The 13,776-nt window shown below is 42.3% G+C and overlaps 1 protein-coding gene across 1 annotated transcript in view; it reads right to left on the reverse strand.

Moving 5' to 3' along the window:
* Positions 1 to 4,762: 4,762 nt before the first annotated feature.
* Positions 4,763 to 13,776, reverse strand: part of MAML2 (mastermind like transcriptional coactivator 2) — a gene marked incomplete at its 3' end in the record, with an annotated part of 207,623 nt that continues 198,609 nt past the window's right edge. The window contains exons 4-5 of the mRNA XM_083361941.1: positions 13,619 to 13,730; positions 4,763 to 5,739 (exon numbers count right to left, since the gene is read on the reverse strand). Of these exons, the coding sequence (XP_083218067.1) occupies positions 4,763 to 5,739; positions 13,619 to 13,730 (1,089 nt within the window). The remainder of the gene's footprint in view (positions 5,740 to 13,618; positions 13,731 to 13,776) is intronic.

Here is a 13,776-nt window from a genome sequence, read left to right on the forward strand (position 1 = left end):
TGCAGAGTCATTTTCTGAGGTGGATGGTGTTAGAAATTAAATAAATAATAAATTATTCACATGTTGCTACATTAATCTCATAAGGAGGATTGATGGCTCCTTAAGAACAAACAGTTCTAGAATATTTTTTATGCATCTGACAAAGTGAACTTTGCTGATCAAGTAGAAGTTGGTAAAATGGTGGTGCAAAAAAAACAAACAAACAATTTTGTCAGAACTGATTAACATGGCTAGGGCTTGGAAAGCTGTTATCTAACTCCAGATAATTTTGAGAATGCTATTCACGTGACCAGCCAGAGAGAATTTCCTGGTATTCATCCTCTGTATTGTGGAACAGGAAAAAGAGGACAAGAAATTCTAAATTGACCCTAGCCTTGAAAATGGTGGGGTGTGTTTATGAGTTTTTCCCCTAAGTTTATTTTTTGAAAAGTAACATAGAAAAGAATAAAAACATAAAAACATGCACTATAATGAACAAAATGAGAAAAGTAATGTTTTATTTATTTAGAGAACCAGTTTGATCTAGTGTAGGGGGTCTTCAAACTTGGCTATTTTATGACTTGTGGACTTCAACTCTATGTATATGCCTGCTTATTAGGGCTTTTGCCCCCCCCCCCAGCGGCATTTTTACAAAGTCAGCTTATTGCCCCCAACAATCTGGGTCCTCATTTTACCTACCTCGGAAGGATGGAAGGCTGAGTCAACCTTGAGCCTGGTGAGACTAGTATCTCCTTTTAGTCAAGCTCAGCGAACTCCTTCATGAAGGTATCCGTGTGGTCTTCTTGGCAAAAATATAGAAATGACTTCCTTTTGTTTTTTTCTGGGATAATTTTTCAATTTCTTAATTTACAGCCCTCTGGTTACTTAGCAGTTTTCTGTCAAAGTGCTGACCAAGTCCAACTTTAGCTGCCAAGCCTATATAAGCGTTATCCCTGCTATGTAGACTAAAGTTTGCGTACTGTAATCCTGAACACCTATCTTTTCTGATTCCTAGCAGTAAAATATAGTAATATAGACCAACAACAACACCATCGTTGTAATTGTCATCATCATCATCTGTAATGGTGAATAATTGGCTGTTCTCTCCTATTTTCCTCACAACAGCAATCCTACGAAGTAGGTTGGACTGATAGAGAATGATTGGCCGAAAGTCAGCCAGTTGGGTTTTGATGTTTTATAGTCACCTGTGATGGAAAAAAATTGGGACAAACTAATGAATAGCCCTGTGATTAATAGAGCTAAAAGTGCTTGGACTGAGAAAGCAGCATAAAGTAATCCATTATAAAACTCTTTGATCTGACTGAGAGAACAGCCATTTGACGGGATGGTGCAAGATCTCCTGCACTGAGAACGGGGTTGGACTAGAAGACCTTCAAAGTCTCTTCCAACCCTATGATTCTATGTTCCTACAAATTCTATGCTCCTTCTTGAATTCCATTGACTTCTCTAGCACCAATTTACTTTGAACACTAGCTGACTAAATTCTGTGTAGGCTTGAGCAATAAATCTTAACTGCAACTTAAGGTATGGTCCTGATTCTTTCTGCCTAACATTACGTGTTTTATTGAACCCCCTCCCACCTAGTTCTTGCAATTTGTTTTCATAGAATTTAGTTTCTTGATCTCTCGTGCTTGTTCCCCTTTCCTAAATATAAATTGTAGCCATCCTTCTTAAAATCTATTCCTCAAACTGGGCTCATTATGTAAGGTAAGGTGCACAACACATTTGGAATGACGACCTTCTTAGATTTAAGAGAACTGATTTTTTTTTCTAAAAAGCTGTTTTAAACCTGGAGATGGAATTCAGTAGCCAATAACCTTAGCTAACATGGCGTAACTAATGATAGGAAATCAGGTTTGAGATTTAAGATGAAGCCATCAGTTTAGAGTCCTCAATTATTTTATTCAAAATTCTCTTCCTGTCTCCTCTTATATAAGTTGCGGCTTAAATCTCAGGATGGAAAAAAAATCTATCGTACAATTCCCTTTGCCGCATACATTGTATATTCAAATACGAAAGGATTTTTTTCTCTCCTTTGCAGTACATTTTTATTCCACATGTGTATAAATATAACCCAAAGATTATGATTTTAGTATTCCTACCAAAATATTACATTTTTGTACAAAAGTTTACAAAAACTTTTCTCTATATTTACAGCCCAATACTGAAAAGAACTCCTGATCCAATAATGTAAAAGATAAGTGTAGTGCATTTAACTGTAATGGTGAAAAGAAGATACATGGTAATAACAAGATGCAGGATTTTTTTCTCCTTGTTTCAAAATAAAAATATTTCCAGCTTTTTTCATTGTTGGATCCCAAAGGTGCAACCTAGGGTTAAGCGTTCAAAGGGATGGAGTTTTAAAATAAACAGAGGTTGCACAATATGTCCCTTTTACAACTTTGGCTTATGGAACTGCAGGTAATGAGGAATTGTAAGATGTTATAGATCCAATGGCCAGGAACAGCATCTGAAACCCTTAGGTGACCCACTTTTGTTTCTCACCTCATCAGAACTGCAAGCTGCTCATTATTTCAGTTTTCCCACAGTGGTATGCTTCAGAGGCATTAGGACTGAAATTTGCAAAATTTCTTAGCATATGCTGGCTAGAAAGTGTTGTAGCCTCAATCCACCTGGAGAATATAAGATCGGAATGCCTGCAGCTGTAATTCCCAACAGTGTCCTGAGTGATCTATGTGCAGGGCAAGGTAGGGAATCAAAGATGACAAGTAAAGCACCACCTTCCATTGCAGAATGCATTATCTCTGCTTGCCACTGTCAGAGAAATCCAGGGCAAGAGCTTAGATCTCACTTAATATGGTGCTGTTTATGAATGAAAAGGAATATTTTTTAAAAAACCAACCTTTAATTTGAACAATGAACTCCTTAAATTGGTATCTTAAGATGGTGGCTGGTTGCAATGTGTGCTCAAATAATTAAACCACCATGTTTGACGGATCTACCGTTAGATATCCTTTCAGCCTACGTGTCTGATGTTTGCAGGGGTCCCTGCCTCACGCATCTTCATTCTTATTCATAATATGTTAATGACATGTAAGATAAAACTGGATCGTTTTGGTATCATCTGCATCCTAGGGCACATGGGATTCCATTAGCATCCAACATTTAATCCAGTCTCCAATACCTAATTTAAGGGATAAAGAGGATGGAAGAAGAAACCCACAAGGTAGGAGGTGCGAAAGCTACAGAGAGGAGAAGGAAGCTTGTGAAATGGGTCATCTGCACAAGTCATCACAGGCTGGACAACCTGATTATTCCTATTCAAAATCGCTAGACAGATTTTGAATAGAAAACGCCTAATACTCTTGAGCTTGATACTTCATACTCTACACGGATTCTCCCATAAGGAGGGGTTTAGGAAGGAAGTGGGTTGGAAGCCAAACCACTCACAGGGCAAGCTATCTGTTTGCTGCCTTGCTTATCGCATCTATAGACTTATTTATCCCACCTGTAGATTTATTTCCAGGAAAGTGAGCAGAAGACTGCAGTTTTAAGAAGCATTAAGAACTTTAGGGTTTTCCCAGTTGCAATGTATGGCAGTGAAAGTTGGACCATAAAAAAGGCTGAGCGCCAAAGAATTGAGGCCTTTGAACTATGGTGCTGGAGAAGACTCCTGCGAGTCCCTTGGACTGCAAGGCGTTCAAACCGGTCAGTCCTAGAGGAGATCAACCCTGACTGCTCTTTAGAAGGCCAGATCCTGAAGTTGAAACTCAAATACTTTGGCCACCTAATGAGAAGGAAGGACTCCCTGGAGAAGAGCCTCATGCTGGGAAAGGTTGAGGGCAAGAGAAGAAGGGGACGACAGAGAATGAGGTGGCTGGATGGAGTCACTGAAGCAGTAGGCGTGAGCTTAAATGAACTCCAGAAGATGGTAGAGGACAGGAAGGCCTGGAGGAACGTTGTCCATGGGGTCGCGAAGGGTCAGACATGACGTCGCAACTAACAACAAAAGGAACTTTAGAGATTTAAGAAGCTGCCACGTGTGCCATGGACCTTCAGAATTGTGGGATCGCTCTTTTTCATCCCAGACTAAATAGCTTATAGAACCTGGGATGTTTGGCATGCATATATGGGTTTTATCAATAAGCTTTTCTTTCATGGCCCACTGGTTCCCTCTATGAATGGCTAACTGGCGTCCCTAAATTTGATATACTCCAGATGTTCTGAATTACAATTCTCATAATGTAATGTTTCATTCTCACTGAATGAAAACGATAAGGATTCTAATAAAAGATATTAGAATGTGCAATGTTAGGGAAGATCCTTGCTAAGTTTTCTGAGTTGGGTGTTGTTTTCTTGTTTTCTGTTTATTTTTTTCCCCCAGCCAGATTTCTATTTCTACACACATACACGTGAAAATCATTAGTGGATGTCAGCAGTGTATTTTTGATGCAGTGCATATTCCCAGGTCTCTCCTTTATGTAATAGATGTAAATATTAGCTTACATATTTAGAATTTGTTTGGATGATAAAACACCCATTTCTTTGAGTTCCTTTATCATTCAGAATCACCTATATTTGGAAACAACAGATCCAGACTTCACCATCTTTAGCATACTTGATAATGGAACAAGCTATGTAAGCATGGTTGCATTAATATGCTTTTAAGCTTGGATCCAGCAACTCACTCTTTTGCTTCCCCCCCTCCCCTGACTTTTGTCTTCTACAAACTGAAGACTGTTATCCTGACTTTTCAGCCTTAAAAATAAAACCCACCAGGAGTTCATAATTGTTAGCTGCCTCAGGAATGGCCTCCTAATATCTCATCGAGGTTGATGTCTTTCATCCAATCATCATTACTAGGCTCTGTTTTCAACAAAGAATCAATGAAGTCTGGGTCACTATTGAGTGCAGGCCCAATGTTATCTGCTTGCTGGTTCAGAAAATCAAATGCTAGATCATTGGCATGATCTGTTCCTTGAAAAACTCTGGTGGACATTTGAGTAGCACTTGATGAGAACTGGTTCGATGACAAGGGGTGGGGTTGTGTCATCCCCACCCTGGGTGGATTTAAGTGGGCCACAACCTCTGCCTGTAATTGAGTAGGCATTGCACTCTGGGGTTTGGATGCCCCGCCCACTTGTCCATTTAGACTTTGGTTCATTTGGCTCGGAACGGTTCTCATCTGGATAGTGCCCAGTTGGTTAGGAGGCACCATGGCGCGCTGAGGAAATTGCTGGAGGGCAGTTGTGCGCTGTAGTTGCTGATTTGTATAGGAGCTTCCAGATGAGAAAGGGGATCCCGAAGCCCTCTGTGTTTCCTGTTGTTTGGACCCTGCTTCTGAAGACACCCAGTTCTGAGCTGCAGCATTTGAGTTGACCATCATATTTGAAGATCTTTGGGCTGAAGTCCCTTGATTCAAGCTGAGTTTCCCTTGCTGGGAGTTAACTCCCAAGCCGTTGTCAAAGGTTGGCATGTTATTGCCTTGCCCAGGTGGCGCTGGCCGAGACGCAGCAGGGTTGTTTTGACTGGTTACAATTGGGTTTAGATTTCTACGCTGGGCAACCTGGCTCACTCCTGGAGTTGCCACATTATATGCATTTGGTTGACTGCAGGGAATGTTCCCATAGCAGCTGACGTGGTGCCCTGCTGGAAGAGAAGGCATTCTGATGCCATGAGCCGTGGACAGGAGATTTGATTGCTGTGGCAAAATGTTTGAAGTGGAAATGGGATTGGAGAAACACAGATTGGAGTTGATGCTCACAGCCGGTGATCCACCTAAGAGAGAACAAAGAAAATCATCCCTCATCAGATCCAAACAAGACTCAGAAACCAAAGTATCCAATAGGACCAGTTACTTCTCTGGCTATTTTCTTATCTCTCACTCAACACAATGACCCTACTAGAGAAAATGAAGTATATTTTAATGCCATTTCTTTGAAGGATAGTAGAATCACACATCATCCCTTTTGCTCAATTACATGGCAGAATCAAGCCAATTTTAGCCGATCTTAGCAAAGCAGCTTGATCAAAGTAATACTTAGATCAGAGATGATCAGGAAACACCAGAGGGGTGAGCTAGAGCTGGGATTTTTTTGTTTTAAAAAAATAAAAAAAATATCTTTAAAGAAGACACTACCAACCATCTACAGCAGACATGTCAAACACAAGGCCCGGGGGCCGGATCCGGCCCACGAAGTGGTTTCATGTGGCCCGCGAAGCCATCCTGGAAACAGTGAGGGAATGGCCCCCACTGCCTTGGCCCTGGCCCAGAGACCCTCCTTCTGCCAGAGACCCTCAGATCTGTCCCACTCCCGCCCAGGCCCCCATAGGCACCCTTGATGCCAACGATGTAGAGCTGGCCACGCCCACCCAGTAGGCCATACGCACTCTAGCCACGCCCACCCTGGCCATACCCACCTGGCCCCCTCAGGGCAACCGCAATGCTGATGCGGCCCTCAATGAAATTGAGTTTGACACCCCTGATCTACAGGTAATTTTCAATTTGCAACAATTCATTTAGTGACCATTTGAAATTATAGTGGCACTGAAAAAAGTGTCTTGCACACTTTTTTCAGTGCCACTATAAGTGTTTTGCACACTTACAACCACTGCATCATCCCCATGATTACATGACCAAAATTCGGATGCTTGGCAACTGGTTTTTATGGCCTTTGCTGTATCCCAACGTCATGTGATCACCTTTTGCAACATTTTGACAAGCAAAGTCAATAGGGAAGCCAGATTTTTTTTAACAATTACGTTACTAACTTGACAACTTCAGTGACTTGCTTAACAACTGTGGCAAGAAAGGTTGTAAAACGGGGCAAATTTAACTAATGTCTCACTTAGCAACAGAAATTTTGGGCTCAATTGTGGTTGTAAGTCGAGGACTAACTGTTCACGGACATAGCCCTGAAGTCACTAAACTCAAGAGAACTTGATTAGATTTATGTGCCAGCTGTTGCCTCCTGAGTATGTGTCCTTTTGTTCTGATTTCTCTCCTCTTCCCAGAAACTTCAACCAGAGGATTATAAGCAGAAACTGATGGTCAATTGTAGAGGATACTTTTTTAAAACATATATTTATGCAAGTTTTTTGTAAAGGAAGATTAAATCAATACAAACTATTATAAAATAAAAAAGAGCATAAAGTACAAGGGAAAAAAGTAAAAGAAAAATAGAAAAGAAAAAAACGATACAAAGAAACAGCTTCCGATCTTTATAGTAGTTATAAGTCCAATTATAAATTTACCTCTGACTCAATGGTTGCAACCTATCTTCTTTCTGTAATCTATCCTGTCTAATCATCATAATCATAAAACTAAGTTCATATTCTCCTGTTTTGCAAAAAATCTAGAGTGACTTCCCAGTCAGCAATAAATTTAGATATTGTCATTTCTCTGATCAAAGAAGTCAATCTGGCGATCTCAGCACGTTCTATCATCTTCACCAACTATTCTCCACTGAGGATAAGAGATAAGGGGAATGCATTTGTAGCGGCACTTTCCTGCATGGGTAATGGATTAAGCCAGCTGATCACTTAGCTGGATTTGTGCAACACACATTTTATGGTTCATTTGCTAAGTTGTGTCTACTTTTTCACAACGCCATGGACCATACCTCACCAGGCCTCCTTGTCCTCCACTCTCTCCCAGGGTTTGCTCAAATTCATGGTCATTGCCTCAATGGCTTTATCTAACCATCTCATTCTCTGCCCTCCCTCTCTCCTTTTTGCCTTCCATCTTTCCCAACATCCGGGTCCTTTCCTATGAGTCCTCTCTTCTCATTTGGTGGCCAAAGTATTTGAGCTTCAGCTTCAGTATCTGTCCTTCCAAAGAAGAGTCGGGGTTGGGTTTCCTTTAGGATTGACTCATTTGATCTCCTTGCAATCCAAGGGACTCTCGAGAAGACAAGACAAGACAATATAACTAAGGTGAAATGGGGTTGGATATTTTATGTTTCAGAATTTGTGGAAACCCGGCAGGTTGTGTGAACTCAACTATCATAAAAGGTAAAAGGCAAAGGTTCCCCCGCACATGCGTGCTAGTCGTTTCTGACTCTAGGGGCCAGTGCTCATCTCCATTTCAAAGCCGAAGAGCCAGCGCTTGTCCAAGGATGTCTCCGTGGTCATGTGGCCGGCATGACTAGACGCCAAAGGCGCACGGAATGAATGCTGTTACCTTCCCACCGGAGTGGTCCCTATTTTTCTACTTGCATTTTTACGTGCTTTCGAACTGCTAGGTTGGCAGAAGCTGGGACGAGTAACAGGCGCTCACTCTGCTACGCGGCACTCGGGATTCGACCCGTCAAACTGCCGACCTTTTGATCGACAAGCTCAGTGTCCTAACCCACTGAGCCACCACGTCCCTCTCAGCTATCATACTCAACCGCAATTTGATCTACTGGGGAATAGTATGTTATGTGAACATTTATTAACGTATATTTAGGAAGGAGTGCACCAAATCAGCCCAGCCAGTCAAAGAAATGGCAGTGAGACTTCCACTGTGACCCGCTGAGCCTTAGTAGACTGAGACCAAGCTTGATTACAAACCAGGCTTAATTAAGTGACCCAGCTGTTAACCTTCTCCTGATTGATTTTTGGAGCCACTCATTTTAGCGTGTTGCATCTTAAAAGAGAAGGCATTTTGAATGTGATATAATATTATGATTGAAAGATGAGCCACTAGTTCATATAGCTTGCTATTCTGGACAACAACTGGCATCCAGCCTTATGTGAAAGGTGAAAATCAGCAAGAAGAGGAAACAGTTGTTCCTTGGTTAAATACAACAAATAAACATTTCCTTTGACTCAGATATGCAGGAGGAATTAAAACATGATCTCTGCATTCCACAGTAGGCAAATCTGCATAGAGGTGGCTTCTAGCTTGTTGGCAAAGCTTGTTAACAAGCTGTCATTTATGGCATGAAGCATCTGGATTTATGGCTGTGCCTACAGGTAGTCCTTGACTTATGACTACCATTGAACCCCCTTGCTGGCTGAGGAATTCTGGGAGCTGAAGTCCACAAGTCTTAAAAGTTGTCAAGGTTGCAGACCTCTGATTTACAAGAAAATAAGTTGTCTAATTCCAAGTACAGGTAGTCCTCGACTTACGACCACAACTGAGTCCAAAATTTATGTTGCTAAGTGAGATGTTTGTTAAGAGAGCTTTGCCCCATTTTACGACCTTTCTCGCCACAGTTGTTAAGTGAATAATGGCAGTGGTTAAGTTAGTTATATGCAAATCTGGTTTCCCCACTGACTTTCCTTGTCAGAAGGTCGCAAAAGGTGATCCCATGATCCTCGGACACTGCAACCATCATAAATGTGAGTCAGTTGCCAACTGTCTGAATTTTGATCACGTGACCATGGGGAGGCTGCAATGGTTGTTAAGTGTGAAAAATGATCCTAAGTCACTTTTCCCCCCTAGTGATGTTGTAACTTTGAACCGTCACTGAACAAACTGTTGTATGTCAAGGACTACCTGTAAAGTAGTATTTTTATTTGAAACGCCACATCACTGGAGAAATTTTTGAATGGCCTGCTTGCCTTGCTGACTTTTTCTGTCTTGCTGTGTGTTGTGTAGTCGGTTCTGGAGAGCAGGAAGGACACCAAGACGATGAGTACAACATAAAGTAAAGGTAAAGGTTCCCCCGCACATGCGTGCTAGTCGTTTCCGACTCTAGGGGCCGGTGCTCATCTCCGTTTCATAGCCGAAGAGCCAGCGTTTGTCCGAGGACGTCTCCGTGGTCATGTGGCTGGCATGACTAGACGCCAAAGGCGCACGGAACGCTGTTACCTTCCCACCATAGTGGTCCCTATTTTTCTACTTGCATTTTTACATGCTTTCGAACTGCTAGGTTGGCAGAAGCTGGGACGAGTAACAGGCGCTCACTCTGTTACGCGGCACTCGGGATTCGACCCGCCAAACTGCCGACCTTCTGATCGACAAGCTCAGCGTCCTAACCCACTGAGCCACCGCGTCCCTGAGTACAACATAACAGCTCTTTATTGGGTGAAAGTGACTGTACTGGGGAATAGGGGCTAACTGCCCTGTTATATATACCTGGCCAGCACCTGGCCAGGTACTCAACCAACCAATCGGATTGAACCTCTGTTTCCCGCCAAAACAGTTACAGTTCAGCGCCTCCTGGTGGTGACTCTTATACAAGCTTTAGGTGTTCCAATGAAGCCTAATACATAACACCGTGTCTTCCAGCTTGAGTTTCTGCTGAGTCTTTCAGCAGGAAGTGCCTTGACAATTTTGCCACCCTCTGCTCAGGAACCCTTCAGACTTTTATTTTATTTCATTTTTTGCCCAAGAAAAATGCGAGCAACTTGAAGCATGGATGTGAAAGCATAAGTAATCACGACTGATTGGATTTGGAGACTCCAATGGGGCTTGGGACTCCAGTGGGAAGGTTTCAGACTGGGGGTGGCTGATAGATAAAGAACAGATCCCACCTCCCTCCCCTGCTCATCCTACTCCCCATCTTTTAGTTAGGCTTGAGTATTTGCATTTTTATAGCATTTTATTTGTCGCGTCTACAGGCAGTTTAATCTTTTTAACATTGTAAGCCATTCAGAGTTACCCTGTGGCAGGGGTAGGCAACCTCGGCTCTTTTATGACTCATGGACTACCCCTGCCCTGTGGTAAGGTGGGCAGCTAATAAATTTAATAACCAATAAATAAAAACATGGATTTTGCAGGAAGTGAGGAGGAAGGGATTTTTGTTATTCCTGGATTGGTGGCAGCTTGGGGTGAAATCCATATCCCTGTTTTTGCTTTTCTTCTCCTCAGCGTCAGCAGAAGAGAAGGGGATCGTGGATCATCTTTAAACTGAGTTTACAGGATTGGAGAAGGAAAAAACGGTAGCAATGTGAAGGAACCCATGGAGTTTCTTATCAGAGAGCTGCCTGAATTAGACATGTCATTAGCAATTAAGTAATACGACCAGCGCTGAATTTGTACACTATCATTGAAACGAACCAGATGTTCCAGACACATAACATTTGTCTGTTGCAACAAAAAGACTCAGGGCAACTGAGACATTTTCCAGATTAGCCAAGATGGAACATGTTGATTCAGGCACAGATGGCCAACATACTATATTCTTTTGTTAACAGCAGAAATTGCTTCAGAGGGTGCAGTGGTTGGGGACAATGGTTCTCTCTCTTATTCCTAAGACAAAGTTTCCCTTTTTCTCTGAATTGCTCACTATTTTTAGCTTCTTCATTCTTTCTCCCCCCACCCCACCCCAACTCTTCTTTTTGTGCTGGTCTAATTTATACCGGATGGACAGAAATTTCATTCCAATTAGTGTTCAGTGGAGAACATAACCAGACCTTAGATACTAAAAGAATTGAGTGGTAGTGCAGAATGTGTCAATTTCTGATTAATGGCCAGGACTGACAGTCTATCATGAAGAGAGAGGTGTCTGCTCTCTTGAAAGTCAGTTTTGAGACTGGCTAGGTAGTCTTTAATTCTGATTCACGAAGAGTAACAGTAGGAGGACCATTGAAACTAAATCCAGATCAGAGGACAAACGTATTCAATGAAACATAAGGTAAATGCCACAGTGCAGAATATTTTTTTAGAAAAATGCTGGACGGTCTTTCAAATGTATGTGTTCTCCATCAAATGTATAGAGAGAAAGGTTAGGGAGATTTGGAATACAGCATCCAGCTTTGGTCGCCACAATATAAAAAAGATGATGAGACTCTAGAAAGAGTGCAGAGAAGAGCAACAAAGACGATCAGGGGACTGGAGGCTAAAACGTATAAAGTACAGTTGCTGGAATTGGGTATGTCTAGTTTAAAGAAGAGAAGGACAAGGAGTGACATGATAGCAATGTTCCAATATCTCAGGGGCTGCCACAAAGAAGAGGGAGTCAAGCTATTCTCTAAAGCACCTGAGGGCAGAACAAAAAGCAATGGATGGAAACTAATCAAGGAGAGAAACAACCTAGAACAGGGGTGTCAAACTGCCAGCTGGTGGGTCTGACGCGTCATCTGGAAGCCGCACCCACCCCATTGCCAGCAATGGCAAAACTCTCCCGATACGTTGCATGATGTCACGTGATGTCGCGAGTTTGACATGTCTGACCTAGAACCAAGGAGAAATTTCCTGACAGTTAGAATAATTAATGAGTGGAATGACTTTCCTCCAGAAGTTGTGTGTGGAGGTTTTTAAGAAAAGATTGGACAACCTTTTATCTGAAATGGTATAGAATTTCCTGCTTGAGCAAGGGGTTGAACTAGAAGACCTCCAAGGTCCCTTCCAGCTCTTTTATTCTCTTAGGTAAAGGTAAAGGTTACCCCGCACATGCGTGCTAGTCATTTCCAACTCTAGGGGCCGGTGCTCATCTCCGTTTCAAAGCCGAAGAGCCAGCGCTTGTCCGAGGACGTCTCCGTGGTCATGTGGCCGGCATGACTAGACGCCAAAGGCGCACGGAATGCTGTTACCTTCCCACCGTGGTGGTCCCTATTTTTCTACTTGCATTTTTACGTGCTTTCGAACTGCTAGGTTGGCAGAAGCTGGGACAAGTAACAGGTGCTCACTCTGTTACACAGCACTCAGGATTCGACCCGCCAAACTGCCAACCTTCTGATTGACAAGCTCAGTGTCCTAACCCACTCTCCAAATACCTATCTTTCCTTGAAACATTTCTCTGGTGACTCCTACTAAAAAGACTAAGAGAGGGCCCGTCCTTGAGATTGAATGCCAACCTAGGAAGCGAGGAAAGGTTCATATCCTTGGAGCGATGACTTAAAGACAAGATCCTCACACAATTATAAGTACCTTAAGTAAAATGGAAAGAGCAAACTCTATTTATCTCTTTCAGGTGTCCTTTCTTCTTGGCGGATACACGCCACAATGAATTTTGAGTTTATGAACATGCTTCTGATTCATTCAACCTTGCATCAAGGTTTATGCCTAAAATGCAGTGTGTGAAAAGTCCCCAAAATAGAACATGAGTCAGTCCGACTCTGTTAGCCAAATCAGCCTTCTGTAACATATCCAGAGACCTAAGAAACAGTTTAGATCTTCACTAAGTAAAATTTAAATCTTTGAAAAGTGAGGATCCATGAAGAACGTTTGAGTCATCAGACGACTTGCCACATGCTCTTCCTTTTTTTTTTTTGAAGTCCTCGATTGGTCCAGCCCACCAGGCAAATTCCAACAGTTAGACAGGCATCTTTAGACATCCTCTGATTAAGCAGATAGTACATGCAGTGGGCCCGAAATCACGAATCGATTTTTAAGCTGCTGGTGCAAACTGCACCAATGCCGAACAATGTTCATGGATACCGCAACAGTGGAGGGGAAAGGTCACTGGAGAGTTCCTGAAAATCAATGTAGCCTCTGTGAAGGAAACTGAATGCTGGTTTGTTTGGAGTAGGGAAAAGGCCTCAGGAAAGATCTAAGGGACAAGGAGACTTTTGTGTTTCAAATGGATGAAAGCAAAGGAAAGTTTAGGAGGAAGGAAATTTGAGAGACCAGAAAGCATGAAGAAAACAGGAGAAACTCTCACAGCGAACTTGGAGAGAAGGAAAACCTAAGTGCTGCTCAGGAGGAAAGAGCCACATGCCCCACACTCAAATGAGTCAAATCTTTGTCTGAAGGTGGCTTGTTTGCTTTTATGTGCATGCTTACCAGAATATTGGTGTGTTTGCTGCACGTTGACCTGGCCCCTCCTTTGGTCCTTATAATCTGGTGGTGGTCTCGTAAGGTGTCTATTCAGTTGATCTTGAGAGGTTGCTTTCTCCTACAGGATGAAGAAAAAGAGAAAGGCATCGCTATTTATTATTTAT

This window comes from Vipera ursinii (genome assembly GCF_947247035.1).
Source record: "Vipera ursinii genome assembly, chromosome: 4".
Taxonomy (NCBI): domain Eukaryota; kingdom Metazoa; phylum Chordata; class Lepidosauria; order Squamata; family Viperidae; genus Vipera; species Vipera ursinii.